This window comes from Sminthopsis crassicaudata, chromosome 3 (assembly GCF_048593235.1).
Source record: "Sminthopsis crassicaudata isolate SCR6 chromosome 3, ASM4859323v1, whole genome shotgun sequence".
NCBI lineage: Eukaryota > Metazoa > Chordata > Mammalia > Dasyuromorphia > Dasyuridae > Sminthopsis > Sminthopsis crassicaudata.
In genome coordinates, this window is record NC_133619.1 from 175332876 (window position 1) to 175351592 (window position 18717).

General features: G+C 34.3%; 1 protein-coding gene and 1 pseudogene across 3 annotated transcripts in view; both read right to left on the reverse strand.

The window, feature by feature from the left end:
• Nucleotides 1-18717, reverse strand: part of SH3RF3 (SH3 domain containing ring finger 3) — a 564609-nt gene that overhangs the window by 89256 nt on the left and 456636 nt on the right. For all 3 annotated transcript variants that reach the window (XM_074299631.1, XM_074299630.1, XM_074299632.1), the window contains one exon: nt 10489-10742. In XM_074299631.1, the coding sequence (XP_074155732.1) occupies nt 10489-10742 (254 nt within the window). The remainder of the gene's footprint in view (nt 1-10488; nt 10743-18717) is intronic.
• On the reverse strand, nt 5590-5696 carry LOC141565315 (U2 spliceosomal RNA; annotated as a pseudogene).

Consider the following 18717-nt stretch of genomic DNA (forward strand, 5'->3'; position numbering starts at 1 on the left):
AGATAAAGAACATTCATTCATTCACTCATAATTGAGTGCCTCCTCTATGTATAGGAAAAAGCTTGGGAGCCCTCAGCTACCTTTCTTAAGAATAGCCCATGTCATGGACTAGATATTATTAGGAAGCATTCTTTTCAAGGTAATAAGAAAATCACAAACTTAAAAAAGATATAATACAATATGTTGGATGGATTTTCAAAAATAACTATAAAATACCCAAACTTATTATTCTATATTGTTCAAGTCAGCTTAAGATTTTTACCAGGTGGGGTCAGATGTGATTTCCTTTTTCCCTATCTCTACTTTTAATTTCTCAACTTTATGTTGCCTTGAAGTGACTTCCTATTGGTCAAAAACACATTGAAAACTTCTCTTTTCCTTTGAAGCATCACATTATGTATAGAGAGAAGATATTGGAAGAGGTTCACCAAGGTTTTCTCCTTGTGGCCCTCCTGGTTCAGTAAATCAGAATCCTTGAAACCAAGAGCCTTTTACATTGTAAAGATTTTGCTGGCCCCAGAGTTCTACTGCCCCTATGATAAGGGAATGGAACACTACCTTTCTGTAGAGACTAGACTACTTTTAGAATACAGAATCAGTATAATCAATTTGAAGAAATCACATTTTTCTGCTACAACAAACAGCCTCAATCTGGGAACCAAACCCCTGGATTCCACCACAGATATGCACACGAGATCAGAGATCAGGAAACTATGGTGTTTGAGCCAAAACTAGTCTCATGCCTGTTTTTGTACAACCCTGTAAACTAACAATAGTTTCTACATTTAAAAAATGCAATGAAACTTGATTTAAAACTATAAAAAACATTGTTAGCTCAAAAGCCATATTAAAACAGACTGGAGGGTGGATTTGTCCCACATACCACAGATGATCAACTGTTTATCTTAGGCAAGGGTGATTGACCTTGTTTTGTGTCATCGACCTCTGACACTTGGTGAAGTCCATGCACTCCAGATAAAGGATAACCAATTCTATGGAAGTACAAAAAGATACTAGGTTCTAGGTGGCATAGAATATAGGACCAGCCCTATAATCAGGAGGAGCTGAGTTCAATTCTGACCTCAGACATTTACTAGTTGTGTAACCCTGGGCAAATGACCTAACTCTGTTTGCCTCAGTTTCTCATCTGTAAAATGAACCAGAGAAGGAAATGGCAAAACATTCCAGTGTCTTTGCCAAAAAAATTCCAAATGGGGTCACAGAGAGTGATATGTGACAAACAACTGAACAACAATAGTTATACATGCATATAATACATTCATACATACATACACACAGATGTAAATAACTTTTGTATATATATAAATATATCTATGTGTATATATACATACATACATATATATACATATATATGTACATATATATACAAGTTAACAGACCTGAAGTTAAGAACCTAAGGTCTTTCTAAAGTCCTTTTTCAAGGTACTCCAAATCACTATTATTTAAAGAAATGCAAATTTAGACAACTCTGAGGTACCACTACAAACATGTCAGATTGGCTAAGATGACAGGAACAAATAATGATGAATGTTGGAGGGGATGTGGGAAAACTGGGACACTGATACATTGTTGGTAGAACTGTGAACAGATCCAGCCATTCTCGAGAGCAATCTGGAACTATGCCCAAATACTCTTTAACCCAGAAGAAGCTTATATCTCAAAGAGATCTTAAAGAAGGGAAAGGGACCCACATGTGCAAAAATGTTTGTGGCAGCCCTTTTTGTAGTGGCTAGAACCTGGAAATTGATTCTCCATCAACTGGAGAATGGCTGAATAAATTATGGTATATGAATGTTATGGAATATTATTGTTCTGTAAGAAACACCCAGCAAGATGATTTCAGAAAGGCCTGGAGAGACTTACATGAACTGATGCTAAATGAAATGAACAGAACCACGAGATCATTGTACATGGCAACAAGATTATATGATGATCAATTCTGATGGACGTGGCTCTCTTCAACAATAAGAGGATTCAAACCAGTCCCACTTGTTCAGTGATGAAGAGAGTCATCTACACCTAGAGAGAAGACCGTGGGAACTGAGTGTGGATCACAATAGTATTCTCACTCTCTCTGTTGTTGTTTGCTTGCATTTCATTTTCTTTCTCAGGTTTTTTTTTCCTTGATCCAATTTTTCTTGTACTGCAACATAACTATATAAATATGTATAAATATATTGGATCTAACTTATATTTTTACATATTTAACATGTATTGAATTACCCGCCTTCTAGGGGAGGAGGTGGTAGGAAGGAGGGGAAAATTTGGAACAGAAGGTTATACATGAGTCAATGTTGAAAAGGGTCAATGTTGGAAAATTATACATCCATATGTTTTTTAAATAAAAATCTTTAATAAAGATAAAGAATTTGCTACCTAAAAAAAGTCCCTTTTCAGCTCTATTTTTTGATTTTTAGTCTTTTTGTTAAAATTCACTGACTTTGCCTCGAGATGAGAGAATGTTGATTTAATTTCTCTCTATCACCAGAGTCAGTGCTTATTGAAATAGGCTATTATTATAGAGAGCAATCCATTAGTTGTACCATCAACACATTTTTAAACCTCTTTAACAGCACTTCCTTTACTGAAAAAAGTAGAAAATCTTTGGGTTAAAGGAGCATGGAATATAATGGTAATAATAATAATAATTTACATAATATCTGAGCACTGTGCTCAGAGCTTAAATATTTGAGTTAAATAACTCAATTAATTCTCACAACAACCCTGAAATGTTTTTTAAAATTTTAATGTATTATTAATTTAATAATATTTATGTATAATATTTAATAAATATTTATTTATTTATTATTATTATCCCCATTTTATAATTGAGGAAACTAAGGCAAATAGATTAAATGATTTGCTCAAATTCAAATAGCTAATAGGTGTTTGAGACCAGATTTTCGCTTAACAGGTGAGAATGCATCAAAATTGTAGCAGCAACAAAAGGAACTGAGTCTTGATGTTGTGGACATGTTTGGGAAACATTTTAATCTCTGTACCTCGGTATTTTCATTTTTAAAATGGAATTCTTATCAAAGAATTTAGTTACCATGGTAATAAATATGGCCACATTACCAATGATTATTTCCAGATACTTTGATGTTAATACTTACCTTGTGGTACTCAGTGACAATATGATGGCCTCATATTGACTTACTTGGGTCTGAAAAGGATTTAGCATGCACTTTCTTAAGCTTGGAGTGAAAGGTATTTCCCATGACCTTTGTCCCCTCTCATTATCTGTCTCCCTAACCAAGACATAGATTATTCTGCTGACAATTTGAGGTTTGCAATATGTTTTCCATACATATATAATACACACACACACACACACACACACACACACACACACACACAAATGTATATAAACCATTAAATGTCAGCATGTAGATTTAAATTTATGAGGAAAGTGATTATTTCTCTCTTGTATTAACAACTAATTACTGAAATAGGACTAAGGTTTTTTTTCCTTTTTTACTTTCTCATTCTGAAATTAGCCCCTGTGGGTTATTCAGGTAGCCTTAGAAGTACAGGACTCACACCAAGAGAGAAAACTCAATCTGTTCAAAAGGTAAAGACAATTTAGGTTAGTTGAATTAAAGAATTCTGGTCCACTATGTTTTATTCAGACAAGTTTGGGAAAATGTAGATCTCCTTTTTTATCAGATGAGTGATATGGTATTGATAAATCTCTTTGACCAGAACCGAGTGATCAGTCATATCCTCTAACCCCTCATTAGAATAAGCCCACCTCTCATAATATTTTTCTCATTACTCGTTAACCAATCAGTCAATCGTCACCCCAGATATACCACTCTTCCAAGGATATATAAGCATAAAGCGAGATCTTTGGCATTTGAGAGTGTCGCTGACCCTTTTTATTAATTATCTGCTAGCATGATTAATAAATGATTAATTATCCAAAAACTGTATCTCTCAAACTTTTTATGTCACAATTCAGTTTCCTTCAATCTATTGCTGGTAATTAATTGGTACACTAATATATTATTTGGCCCTCCATCAAAATAGCTGCATCCAGAATGATGGTAAGCAAGAAAAAATCCTAAGGTATATAGTTAAAGTCTATACAAAAATTGCTGATTGGGGATGAGGGGAAGAAGATATGAGGGAACCAGAAGAATAGTCCTGGGGACCTGCCTTAAAAATATGGCCAATGCTACTCCCCTAAATTTCAGTCCACATATTCTTGGGGTTTTGAAGTGTCCTTCACTCTATGTCTCTTCTTGTTGAGAGCTCTTAATGCAAGAGAAAAACCATGTAAACTCTAACATCACATACTGTGCCTGGCACAGAGGGAGATACTTTGGATTATAGTCTTTCTGTACTCTGCTCTTGTTAGATTGTATAGAGAAAACTGTATTCAGTTTTAGGCAACACATTCTGGGAAGAATATTGTCAGAATACAGTAAAGCCAGAGGAAGGTAACCAAGATAGAAAGCGAAGTGGAAATCATGACAAAAAAAATAGAATAATAGAAGTAGGAATGTTTAGCCTAGAGAGGAGGAGATTGAAAAGAGGCACATTGGTGCATTCTCTCCCTTCAAATTATCTTTTATTAATTTATCTTTATATATGTATTCCTCCAAAATACCACAGGCTTCAGAAAGGTGGTGTTTGCTTTGTTTTTGTGTCTGTTGCCCAGTATAGTGTCTTGCCCATAATAAACATTTAATAAGTGCTGGTTGGCTTGAATTTAAATGATAGCTATTTTCAAGTATGTGAAGGGCTGTCACGTGAAAAGGGGAATTCAATTTGTCCCCTTGGCATGAGAAAACAAAACTAGAAGAATCCTGCCAAATTCCTTTTATGACATAAATATGGCCCTGATACCTAGACCAGGCGAGCAAAAACAAGAGGAAAGAATAGTGAAGGTCAATTTTTCTAAAGAATATTGATGCAGGGGCAGCTAGGTAATGCAGTGGATAGAGCACCATCCTGAAGTCAGGAGGATCTGAGTTCAAATGTGATCTCAGACACTTAATACTTCCCGGCTGTATTGATGCAAAAATTTTCAATAAAATAGTAGCAAGGAGATTATAAGAGAATATCACAAAGATCATACACCACAACTAGGTAGGATTTATAATACAAATGCAGGGCTGGTTCAATATTAGGAAAGCAGTCAGTATAACTGACTATCAATACTAAAAATCATATAATTATATCAATAAATACAGAAAAAGATTTTGATAAAATATTATAATCATTCCAACTAAAAACTCTAGAAAGCAAATTAATAAAATGGTAAGTGGTATCTACCTAAATCTGTTAACAATCATTATCTATAATAAGGATAAGCCTTTCCAATAATATCCCATAAGAATACTCATTATCATCAACATGATTCAATATCTTACCATAAATGCTAACTATAACAATGAGACAAAAAGATTTTGAAAGAATTAAAATAAGCAATGAAGAAACAAAACTATTACTCTTTATAGATGATATGATGGTATACTTGGAGAACCTTTAGTGAATCAACTAAAAATCTACTTAAAACAATGAACTTTAGAAAACATGCAAGACATAAAATAAACCCATATAAATTGTTAATATAAAGATATTACCAACAAAGTCTAGCAGCAAGAGATAGAGAAATTCCACTTAAAATACTACACTTGATCTTAGCCAAAAGGCCGAGAAGCGATATTAAAATAACTATAGATTATATAAAATACTTGGGACTCTATCAAGACAAACTCAGGAACTATAAGAACACAATTATAAAACACTTTTCACACAAATAAAGATAGATCTAAACAACTGGGAAAATATTAATTGCTTAGATGTAGGCCAAGCCAATATAATAAAAATGGCAATTTAACCTAAACTAATTTTCTTATTTAGTGCCATGCAAGTCATAACTACCAAAAAAGTATTTTATGGAGCTACAAAAAAATAACAAAATTTATCTGGAAGAACAAAAAATCAAATTTATCAAGGGAATCAATGAAAAAATGTGAAGGAAGATGGCCTACCAGATCTCAAACTGCACTAAAAAGTGGTAATCATGAAAACAGTCTGATTCTGGCTTAAAAAAAAAAAAATAGAGAGTATAGGAAAAGTGGAATAGATGAGGTGTATATAATGTACATAGCAATAAATGACATGGTAACCTAGTGTTTAATAAATCCAAAGATATTAGCTTTTGAGACAAGAACTTACTGACAAAATTATGCCATATTCACAAACAAAAACTGCTGAGAAAACTGGAAAGCAGTTTGTTAGAAACTAGGTATAGACTAACATCTCACAACATATATCAAGATAAGGGTTTGGTTTCTCAAAATTGTTCTTTTTAAAATTTTTATTTATTGATTGATTTTTATCAAAGTTGTATTTTTTCCTTTTTTTATTAAAGCTTTTTATTTTCAAAACATATGTATGTACAATTTTTCAACATTGACCTTGTAAAACCTTATTTCCAAACTCCCCCCTTAACCACACCCCCTCCTCTAGATGGCAATATGTTAATCCAATGGCAATCCAATATATGTTAAACATGTCAAAATATGTATGTTAAATCCAATATATGCATACATATTTATACAATTATCTTGCTGCACGAGAAAAATCAGATCAAAAAAGAAAAAAAAGAGGAAAAAACCCAAAATGCATGAAAACAATAACAAAAAAAGTGAAAATGCTATGGTGATCCACAACATTCAATTACCAGTTCTCTCTCTGGGTGTAGATGGCTCTCTTCATCACAAAATCATTGGAACTGGCTTCAATCATTTTATTGTTGGAGTCATGTTCATCAGAATTGATCGTCCTATAATATTGATGTTGTTGTGTACAATAATCTCTTGTTTCTACTTCACTCAGTCTCTGTTCATACAAGTCTCTCCAGACCTCTCTGAAATCATCTTGCTGATCATTTCTTATAGAAAAATAATTTAATATTCTATAACATTCATATAACCTAACTTATTCAGCCATTCTCCAAATGATGGGTATCTACTCAGTTCCCAGTTTTTTGCCACTACAAAAAGGGCTGCCACAAACATTTTTGCACATGTGAGTCCCTTTGAAGATCTCTTTGGGATATAAGCTCAGTAGAAACACTGCTGGATCCAAGGGTATGCACATTTTAATAGCCTTTTGGGAATAGTTCCAAATTGCTCCCCAGAATAGTTGGATCAGTCCATAACTCCACCAACAATGTATAAGTGTCCTATTTTTTCCACATTCTCTCCAAAATTCATCATTATCTTTCCGTCATCTTAGCCTATCTGAAAGATATATAGTGATACCTTAGAGTTGTCTTAATTTTCATTTCTCTAATCAATAGTGATTTAGAGCATCTTTTCATATGACTAGAAATGGTTTCAATTTCTTCATCTGAAAATTGTTCTTATTCTTTGACAAATTATGACCTGGAGAATTTCTTGAATTCTATAAATTTGAGTCAATTCTCTATATATTTTGAAAATTAGGCCTCAAAGTTGTTGGTAAGATAATATTGCTATGACTGCATACAAAAGTTTCTTGGTTCAGTTTAATTTATCCTTCACCATTTTGTACAAGTCTTTCCATGTCTTTCTAAGATCATTAAGATAGGGCTTCCAGGGGTTGAGATTGGGCCTGAGTGAAGTATTTTACTCAGATATATGGATGAGGGAAGAATTTATGACCAAATAAGAGACAGAGAGGATCATAGGAAGTAAAATTGATAATTTTGATTACACTAAAGTAAAAAAGTTTTGGCCAGACAAAATCAATGCAGCATAGATTAAAAGGAAGGCAGGAAACTGGGAAAAAATTTATGGCAAAGAATTTATTTCTGATAAAGGCCTAGTTTCTCAATTTATAAGAATGCTGTCATTCCCAATTGATAATTTGGTTATCAAAGGATATAAAAAGGCAGTTTTCAGTACAAGAAATCAAAGCTTTCTACAATTATATGAAAAATGCTCTAAATCAAAGCTTCTTAAACTGTGGGTCATGACCCCACAGTGGAGAGATGGAACTGAATGTGGGGGTGTGGAATTATGATTTGTTATTAGTAAATGTTTAATATGCAAACCAGGATCACATAAAAATTTATCAGCCAAAAGGGAAAGTTAGTGCAAAAAGTTTAAGAAGCCCTGCTCTAAATCATTATTGATTAAAGAAATGCAAATTAAAACAACTCTGAAACACCACTTCAAACCTATCAAACCTATTAGAAAAGGAAAATGGGAAATGTTAGAGGGGATGTGAAAATGCACTGTTGCAAATGTATACTAATGCATTATTGGTTGAGTTGTGAACTGAGCTAACCATTCAGAAGAACAATTTGGAGTTATGCCCAAAGAAATCAAAGACAAATAAAAGGATTTATAGGTACAAAAATATTTATTTCTATAACAGCTCTTTTTGTAGTAACAAAGAATTGGAAATTGGGGAATAGCTAAACTAGTGGTATATGATTATGATAGATCATTGTTGTACTATAAGAAATGATGAGCAAAATAGTTTCAGAAAAACCTGGAAAGACTAAATTCATGCAAAGTGAAGTGAACAGAATCAGGAGAATACTGCCCACAGTAACAACAATATTGTAATGGTGGTGAATTGTAAAATATTTAGCTACTCTGATCACGACAATAATCCAAGATGTTTCAAAGGACTCATGAAGGAAAATCTGTCTACATGCAGAGAGAGAATTGATAAGTTTTTGAGTACATATTGAAACATACTTCTTTTTATTTATTCTTACTTTTTTCTTCAACATAGCTAATATGAAAATGTTTGACATGATTTCATATGGCCTTTTTTTTTTTTTTTTTTGCCTTCTCAGTGAGTGGAGGAGAGGAGAGGAGGAAAGAATTTAAAATACGTGAATACTATAAATAAACAATCTAGAGGCAACAGGTGAAAACCGTAGGAGTGGGAAGATTTTGGCAGGCATGAAATAAAAATTGCCTCCCAATTAGAAATATCTAAATATGGAAAGTGGAATAGTGGATATTCCTTATCCTGGAATAAGGAAGACTTCTCTTCATGAGTTCAAAGCTGGCTTCAGATACATACTAAGCTGTGTGACCCTAGGCAAGTCACTTAATTCTGTTTGCCTCAGGTCCTCCTCTATAAAATGAGCTGTACAAGTGATGACAAACCTATTCCAGCATCTTTGCCAAGAATACCCCAAATAGGGTCATGAAGATCAGATATGATTGAAGCAGAACTGAATAACAATGGAAAAGATTTCTCTTGGATGGTGTAGATTCCTAATCACTGAAAAAATATTATAAGTGGAAGACTGACTACTTGTCAGAAAATTCTGACAATGGGAGGGATGTCTGTTCACATACACACTGGGCAAGATGATCCCCTCAGATCTCTGCCAGTATTATGAACAGGGATATGTTTACCTCAGTTTCTCTGTTTCTACTAGTCATCAATTTTGTGGGATTATAGACTATACCCCATGGTTATACAGCTTCATGTTTTGTTTTGTTTACCTTAAGATTTAACACACTACAGAACTGGCTTTGTTTTCCAATTGGGAAAATTAGTCTGGTTTTTCAGGCCAAAAAGTCCAAATTGAATCTGTCCTTTCACATAACAGTCCTTTACATATGTAAAAATAGCTATCATTTCAATTCAAGCCAACCAACCATTTCATAGGTTAGGATAGGAGAGAGGACAAAAGGAAAAATCTGCTTTATTTAAAAGAGACAAAGTCACAAACATGTGTTTTTTATTATTCTGACAGTGCCATGCTACTTAACATAACATCTTAATATCATTATGCAACTTCAGCCCCTAGCATCTTTGGCCTCCCATAGTCCTCCCTTAGCACAACACTTTATTTTCAAAACAAGTTATGTTTATTTTTTTTTCCTTCAAGGTCCACCCTATAATTTCTTTTCATCTTATGCCATCCTGAGGAAAGCTAGTCATTTTAACATAGTACTGGTCTGGCCATGGATGAGGCTGAAATATAAACAAAAAATAGCAATGATACCCACCTTCTTCAATCTCCCCAGTCATGTTCTTAGACGTATTTCTGAGATGGAGCCCCTCTGAGATTTGGGCTTCTTTATCACCTATTCTGTGATATATAGTCTAACTGGGAGATTTTGAACCAGATGGTATATGGAAAGTGCTGTGTGACTGAACCACTATTGCCCCATCCATGGGTTGAGTGCAGGCGCCAGTGTTAATCTTATTAGTTCTTTGGCTACAATAAAAGAGTAAATATTTGTAAATTCTCTAATCTCTTTCAGCTGCTGCAATTGAATAATTTGATAAAACCAGGCAAACTTCTCTAGGATTAACAGAAGTTTATGACTGTGATAAGCAAATAAAACTTCCCTCTATAGTGAGTGGCTGAGAGATAGGTCAAAAAAATTTTTTTTTCAGAAAGTGTAAGCACCAGGGACACCTGCATGCCAAATCCTGATGATACAGAATAAAAAGTAACAGGTGTGAGTTCATAAGCATACATACCTATCTGCATGGCACTTCGAGCTTGGCTGGCTGCTTGTTGAGCTGAATGCCTCAGACAATTGCTCATTGGAGGAGAAGCTGCTTGGTGCTGGGGATGGGTCTGAGGTGCAGTGAGTGGAACAATGGGTCTGACAGTAGTGGCTGGGCTGGTCAGGCTCCCACCTCCTGGAAGAGCAGCTCCTGCCGTCCCCTTAGCCAATGGTGACCCTCCAGGGAGATTATTCCGAGGCTGCCCAGCTCCTCCTACAGGGACCCTAAGTAATAAAGCAGAATGGAATAAGCTGAAAGGCATATGACACAAACCTACCAGTTGCTCATCTATGAGAAGAAACATATAAATGTTCCTTAAAGGTTTGTTCAGGAAAACATTTTGAGAGAAATTTTCCCACTTGAACAACAAATGCCCAGTGCTCATTCTTAGGTGAGACCAGGCCACTTGGGCCATTCTTGGACAACTTTATGATTCACTTCTGGAGAACACAACAGAGAAATGAGCCTTTTATCAAAAATGAATCAGGAAACACCAGAGTTTTTGTTTTAGAGAAGAAATCATAGTCCAAAGAATGTTGAATTTGGAGTCAGTGGATCAATATTTAAAACTCAGGTTCTACCACTGTGACCATGGATAAATCAGTTTACCTTTCTGGAACTATTTTCCTTATCTATATGATGAAGAAGTTATACTAGCTGGCCTCTAAAGCCCTTTCCAGTATTATGATCCTAATTAATTCTTAATATAAAACAAAAACAAAAACCTCTGACTACAGCTATATGAAACTAATGATTCAGCTACATCTGATCTGGATGTTTTATGGGAGGAATGGCACAACCCAACAATTAGTTGCTTTCATCTGGACATATTCTTCATTCATTTCCAAAGTTTTTTGACCAAAATTTCTGGGAAATGGAAACAAACACATTTCTGTCCCTTAATCAGGAATTTCAAGGGCTGTCAAAGTTAAAGAGCAGAAACTAGTATCAAAGTTGAAAGTCTTTTAGAAATGCAAAAAAAAAATAAAAAAAAAAATAGAACTACCTTCAACTATTCCTCTCTGTGCTAATTCCTTTATTATTCCTCAACATTCAATTGCAGGGATGTATATGGATTCCTAGATTTTCTAAGAGAAGTAGCTAGAGGAACCAAAAACATTCTATTTGGTCCTAGGGACACAGAGATGACAGCTAGTAGCTGGGGAAATTTCTGTCTAATGTTCATTCCCTAAACAGAATGGAGGCAAATTGGAAAAGGGCTGTCTTCTGCCATGACAGTGACATAGTCACAAATGATGGTTTTGTAACATGGGGGTCAGAGTTTTAATCAGAAAGAAGGTCCCTTGAGCCTGAATGCAATACTTTTGTTTAGTGGGTAAGAGAAAAAAGTCTCATCAACAAGTATTCAGTTGTCAAGAAGGAATGAGGCTTTTTTAAAACCATTGTTACAACCCTGAAAATAGCTACTTATGAAGAATGTCAGAAAAATTAATAAAGAATTCTGATTTTATTTCAACTGCTACCTGGTGAACTTGCTTTCATGCTGAGAGGTAATAAAAATAATCAAAATAAAGTGGGCTGATGCATTATAATTACTTATTTGTAAAACCATACCAAAAGTGTTGAATGGTTTTGCTAAAAAGTTACATTTGAAGGAAACTCAAAGCCTATTATTTATTCTATCAGCTTTAATAAGACTTCAATAAAACACCAACAGAGAGAAAAACCTATAATAATAATAATAATAGGTGAAATTTATATAGTATTTTACAGTTTACAAAGTATTTCACATATTTAAATCTCATTTGAACTTCAACTCTGTGAGGTAGATAATATGGATATTATCTTCATTGCATAGATGAAGAAATTGAATAGTGTGATTAAGTGATTTTCCCATGAGTCATAAAATTCATCTGATAGAAGTGGATCTGTTTGGATCTATTCAGTCCTTTGAAAATGATTCAGCTATAGAGCCTTCAAATTTCTCCTTATTGTGAGAAGTTCATGTAGTTTCATGCTTTTTCCTTTTTTTTTTTTCCTGAAATCCCAAATTCTTTTCCACCTTCTATGTGATAGGGACTGTGGTCAGCACTGGGAATGCAGAGACAAAAGAAAGAAAAAAAAAACTGCTTCTTCCTAGGATCTTACTTTCTATTGGCTGAGTTCAAAGGATAAGAAACCTATAAAAACTTGAATTGGTTTTGGTACAATGGGTACTATGTGATTAAGGGTATAGCAACAAAGATTCCTACCCCATTCTATCCCACATCTCTTTATTTGCATTTTAAAAAATCATATAATTTTATTTTTCTTAAAAATCATTCATTTATATGTTTTGGTTTTATGTCACTTTCATTTCTGAACACATCCCTCCTCATTCCCTATCCAGTGAACTATACCTTATAATTGAGAATAAAAAAGAAAGAGAAAAAAGGCAATCAGCAAAACTAACCAACAGGTAAAGAAAGTCTGGTAATATATGTAATATTCTATATACATATTGTTCTGCCTCTCCAAAGAAGGGTGGGAATGCATATTCTTATCTTATCAGTTGTGGTCATTTTAATTTCACAGTACTCAATTTAATTTAAGAAATGTTTTACAATTTAATGTGTGACTTATAAATAGAAGTTTTTTTTTTTCTATTATGTCCTACAGGAATTTATGATTGCTATATAGCAACAGTTATTGAATTTTGTGGTATCAGGACCTCAACATTCTTTAAAATTGCTGAGGATTACAATAAACTTTTGTTCATATAATTTATATATATTAATATTTACCAAATTTGAAATAAAAACATATTTTAAATGCTTATTTATTAAATAATTTAAAATAATAAACCCTATGAACATAACATATTTTTATAAAAAAATTAACTATTTGTAAAAGAAAATAGTAAAATATATGGCCATTGTATTACATATTTTTGCAAATCTCTTTAATGTCTGGCTTACTAGTCTGACAGCTAGATTGTCATAGCTGCTTCTGAATTCAATCTGTTATGTAAGGATATTTTGATTGAATTATATGAAGAAAACCTAGCTTGCTGCAGATTTGTAGTTGGAAAAGGAGGGAGTACTTTAACAGGTAAATTATGTCTGTATTATTATGAAAATAGTTTTGACCTTGTGGTACCGATGAGAGGGTTTGGAAGACTCTTAGGAGTCTGTGGATGAAACTTTGAAAAGAAATGTAAGTTATTTTCATGGATTTATTTTGTGTCCTGATACTCTTTTAAAGCTATTATCTATTTTAGTTTCTTTGCTGATTCTTTGGGTTTTCTAAGTAAATTGCCAGTTTGTAAATAGTGACATTTCATCTCTTTTTTTGTCTATATTTATGATTTTAATTTTTTTCTTGTCTAATTGCTATCATTTGTTATTTTCTGTTAAGTCTGGCTTTTTGTGACCTCATTTGGGGGTTCCTTGGCAAAGATATTAAAGCACATTTTACAAATGAGGAAACTAAAGCAAACAAGGTAGGTCACATAGCTAGTAATTATTTGAAACTGGATTTATTTTTATTTTTTGTGAGACAACTGAAGTTAAGTGACTTGCCTAGGATCACATAGTTAAAAAGTGTTAAGTGTTGGAGGCCATATTTAAACTCAGGTACTCCTGATTCTAGGCCTGGCACTCTATCCATTGTGCCCAATCTATCAAGAGGACATTTTTATTTTACTACTATATGTATTGTCTAAACTTCTAGTGTATGCTTACTACAAATAATGCTATATTTTGCTTTTAAATATATTTCTTATCATATTAAGAGTGGCTTCAATTGCATTACTTTATAGATGTAGCTTCAGCTATATTCTTTGGGAACAGAATGATTATTTACTCAGATTATGGAGTCCTTGACATGGGAACTCATTTCACCAACTTAGATCAATTAATACTTAGTAGTTAAAAACCAGGAAATTATTAAAGGGATATAAAAATTGTTCAGTGTTACATAGCTAGGAAATATAAAAGATAAGATAAGAATCCAGATCTTAAATTCTAGCATTATTCTCTGCTGCCTCTGTTCTGATTATAATCTATAAACACTTATTAACTTAGTATTGTGCTAAGCACTTCACAAATATTATCTCATTTGATCATTACAACAACCTGAAAAGAGAGATCCTATTATTATCCCCACTTTACAGATTAGAAGAATTTCTCAGGATCACAAAACTGGTAAATGTTCAAGGCCAGATTTTAACTGACATCTTCTTAACTTGAGCTCTAGCACAGTGGTGCTACCTAAAAATGATGCTTATCCTAATCAGTTGGGAGTTCAAATTTCTCTAAGTGAATTAGAATGCTTTATGATTTGTAGGTGGAATTTTGGAGTGGTGGTGGAGTGGCACTTTAAGTGTTAATAAATTAGTCATTCCAAGAATATGAGAAGAACCTGCCCTTTTAAAAGAAAAGAGAAATAAAAATGAAAAGGATGAATGAAGGAAATGGACATTTAGCTTAGAGGCTAAAGGCTATTGAATAAAAATCAAAGGGACTAATCTGGTTTGAGATTTTTTTTTTCCAGAAAATTTATTTTTTTAAATGGGGAAGGTTTCTACAGATAGATCCCTATCTAAGATTAATGGAGTGAGAGTCCTATATCAGTAGCTAATATACTGAACTTAGTTCTGTTAGAGCTCTAATACAATTTAGTTATATAATTTACATTTGAAAATAATTAGCTTTACTGGGAGGTCTGAGGTGAGACTGAGGGGAGGGTGAGGAATTCACTGGATTTTAGAGAGAAAGCAAAGGTCACATTCTAGACCTGCTATTTAAAATATATGGGAATCTTGGGAAAATCACTTAAACATTCTGGGTTCCAGTTTCCTCTTCTGGGAATGAAAGCATTGAATTTGATAATCACCACCAAAAAAGAAAAAAGTAAAACAGAGAATGCAAACTATAAACTAGCAAATTTGACTTTGTTTCCTTTTTTTTTTTTTTTTTTTTGATAGGGTTGCTAAACTAGGAGATGAGAAGAATTCTGTGGATAAGATTTTGCTTTGTTGTTCTTCAGGCTTTTTGGTCACATGCAACTTTTTTTGACCCCATGTGGGATTTTCTTGACAAATATGGAGTGGTTTGTCAGTTCCTTCTCTAGCTCATTTTACAGATGAGAAAACTGTGGCAAACAGGATGAAATAGCTTTCCCAAGGTCACATACCTAGTAAGTTTTGGAGGTCAGATTTGAACTCAAGGAAATAAGATTTCCTGATTCCAAGCCCAGTGTGCTATTTATTGATCCACTTAGCTGTCTCATGATTTATATACATTTTGGCATTTAAAGTTTAGAAATCTTTAGCAAGACTTCTGATTAAGTGTCTCCTACTATTCTTTTGGGTATGATGGTAAGATTTGGACAAGTTGACAACAGGCAGGCTTGCATTGCTGTGTTGTTAATAGTTCAATGTCCACATGATGGGAGATTGCCAGTATAATACTCCAGGGATCTGCTTGGCAGTGGGCTCTATAACATTTTTAATCAATGACTTGGATAAGACATAAATGGCATAGTCATCAAATTTGCAGATAACACAAAGCTGGGAGCTAGTGCAGCTGACAAGAGTCAGGATTCAGAATGATCTTGACAGGTTAGAGAACTCTGAATCTCTAAGATGAAATTCAATAAGAATAAGCACAAAATCTTATATTTAGGTTTAAAAATAAAGGAGGCAAGTTAGATTGTGGTCGTTCTTAGAAAGATTTGGGCTGTCTTAGGAGCATGGGTTTCAATAAAGCTAATGCAATTTTGGGATTGAATGAATAAAGGGATGAATGAATGAATAATAAAACATTTCTTAAGCACTTACTTTGTGCCAGAAACTATGCTAAGTACCATGGATATAAACACAAGCAAGTAAAGCAGTGGGTGTCCTCAAGGTGCTTACTTGCTAAAGAAAAGAAAAACACATAAATGGAAGTTAGAAAGAGGAGAGGAGAGAGACAGAGTGGTTTGGTAATGTCTGAGACCAGGTGATTATAGTGAGATGGCGGCAGGTGTTGAAGGGCATGGCCAGAATGGGGGTAGCAAGGCCAGGAAAGATAAGATGGAAGCATATCTATTTGACATTAGAGATGTTCTAGCAGAGTCCAGGTGGAAAGAAAGTCCAGCTGAAAGAAAAAAGGCAGTTTGAGAAGGGATACAGTGAGAGATGCTGTTTCAGGAACAGAAAAATAATCTTACATTATTCTGTCTTCATCAGACCTCATATGGAGATTGTATATGAAGAACATTGATGAGCTGGAGGATATCCAGAGGAGGTCAACCAATTTAGTGAAGGAAGGGCCCTGCTTATGTGAGAATTACTTAAAAGAACTGGGTCTATTTAGTCTGGAGTAAAGAAGACTGGGCATGGGTAGAAGTGGTGCAAGATTGCTGTCTTCAAATACATATGAGGAATTAGTTTGTTTTGCTTGGTCCTAAAAAGCAAAACCAGCAGCTATGGGTTCTTCTTGTAAAATCATTTCTTAAAGTTGTATCCTGTTCTTTGTGACCCTATTTGAGATGTTTGTTATTTGTTTGTTTTGTTGGCAAAGAATAGTTTATTTCCTTCTCCAGCTATTTTACAGATGAGAGTACTGAGGAAAGCAGGATTAAGTGTCGTGTGGATCTGAACTTAGATCCTCCTGAGTCTAAACTTAGTACTCTATCCACTGTGCCACTTAGATGTTCTGATAGGTAGAAGATGAAAAATAGTTATTTTTCCTTCCAAAGATTTCGTGCGTTCAGTCTTGGAAGTATTCAATGACATGGTCAGCTCTTAAACTCCCAGAATGGCACTATCCTATCACATTCTGCTTATTTATTTCATAGCCAAGCTATTTTGTCAAATCCAGGAGGAGGAATGTAGGTTAATGAGCATTTTAAGCATTAAAAGGGACTAGTGTTAATCTTCATTGACTGAAATGCAACTCTAGACCTGCCAGAGCCAATTCTTTTCAGTGACTCAAATGGGAAACAAAAATACACCGATGGCGTTGTTCCTACATCCCTTTTCATCAGACACTATTCAGCCACAGATGAACTTTTAAGATTATTTTACCTAAGGATTTCAGTGGATTGGGAGAAATCCTCTTTTGCGGGGAGGGAGTGGTGAAGGAAGGGGAGAGCTAAGAGATAAAACCAGCAAATACTAGCATTTGAAACCAGTACTCGTATTTCTTCTTTAAAATCTAGCACTGGAATGCTAACAGCTGGAAAAGTTATTCCACACCAATTAAAAAGTGCTAACAGAACTGTGGAGGGAGAATTTAGAACCCAAACAGGCTTTTTTCTGATTTTTTTGTTTGACAAGGATGAGGCTTGGGAAATGTCCACCTGCCACACATGGTTTTGTTTTCATGGTTTTCTAACAGGTCCTTATTGCAGGCCATGTGAAGAATGTGGCTTGACCTGACATTACCTCCCTGGACCTCTGAATCTATGGTCAATCAAGAAAGGTTTATTAGGAGTTAATGATGTGCCAAGGACTGGGCAGCTAGGTGGGGCTGTAGATAGACTGTAGAAGACTTCCAGAGTTCAAATGGGATCTCAGACTCTGGGTAAGCCAATTAATCCTGTTAGCCTCAAGTTTCTTCATTTGTAAAGTGAGCTAGAGAAGGAAATGGCAAATCTAGTATCTCTGCCCCCAAAATAAATAAATAAAAACTGAACCCCAAACACCAAAAAAATCCAAATGATGGTCACAATTGAAAAATTACTTCACAACAAATGTGCTATGTACTGTGCTAGAAAATGAAGAAATAAAGACAAAAATGAAATGCCTGGCCTAAGGGAACTTATACTCTATAGTGAGAGATAGTACATCATATACACACATATACATACACATACATGTTCTTTCATAATAGAATGTAAACTTTATTTAGACCAGAGACTGCTTCATTTTTGCCTATATTTATCTGTGTGTGTGTGTGTGTGTGTGTGTGTGTGTGTGTGTGTGTATACAAAAATACACATATACACCATCAGGGTTAAATAAATGGTAATTAAATACCAAGTAGATTGAAAGGGAGGCACTAGGGGTTGGTATTATATATCCATCATTTTTGAAGAGGACCAGTGACTAGCAGTAGGCAAATCAAGAAGGGTATCATGTAGGAGATGATGTTTCAGTTTCATGCTGAAGTTAATCAGGGATTCCGTATGGTAAAGGTAAAGAAAACAAGGCCTCGAGGAAAGCTAGAGCAAATGTATGGACATGCGAGATGGACATATGTGGAGAAT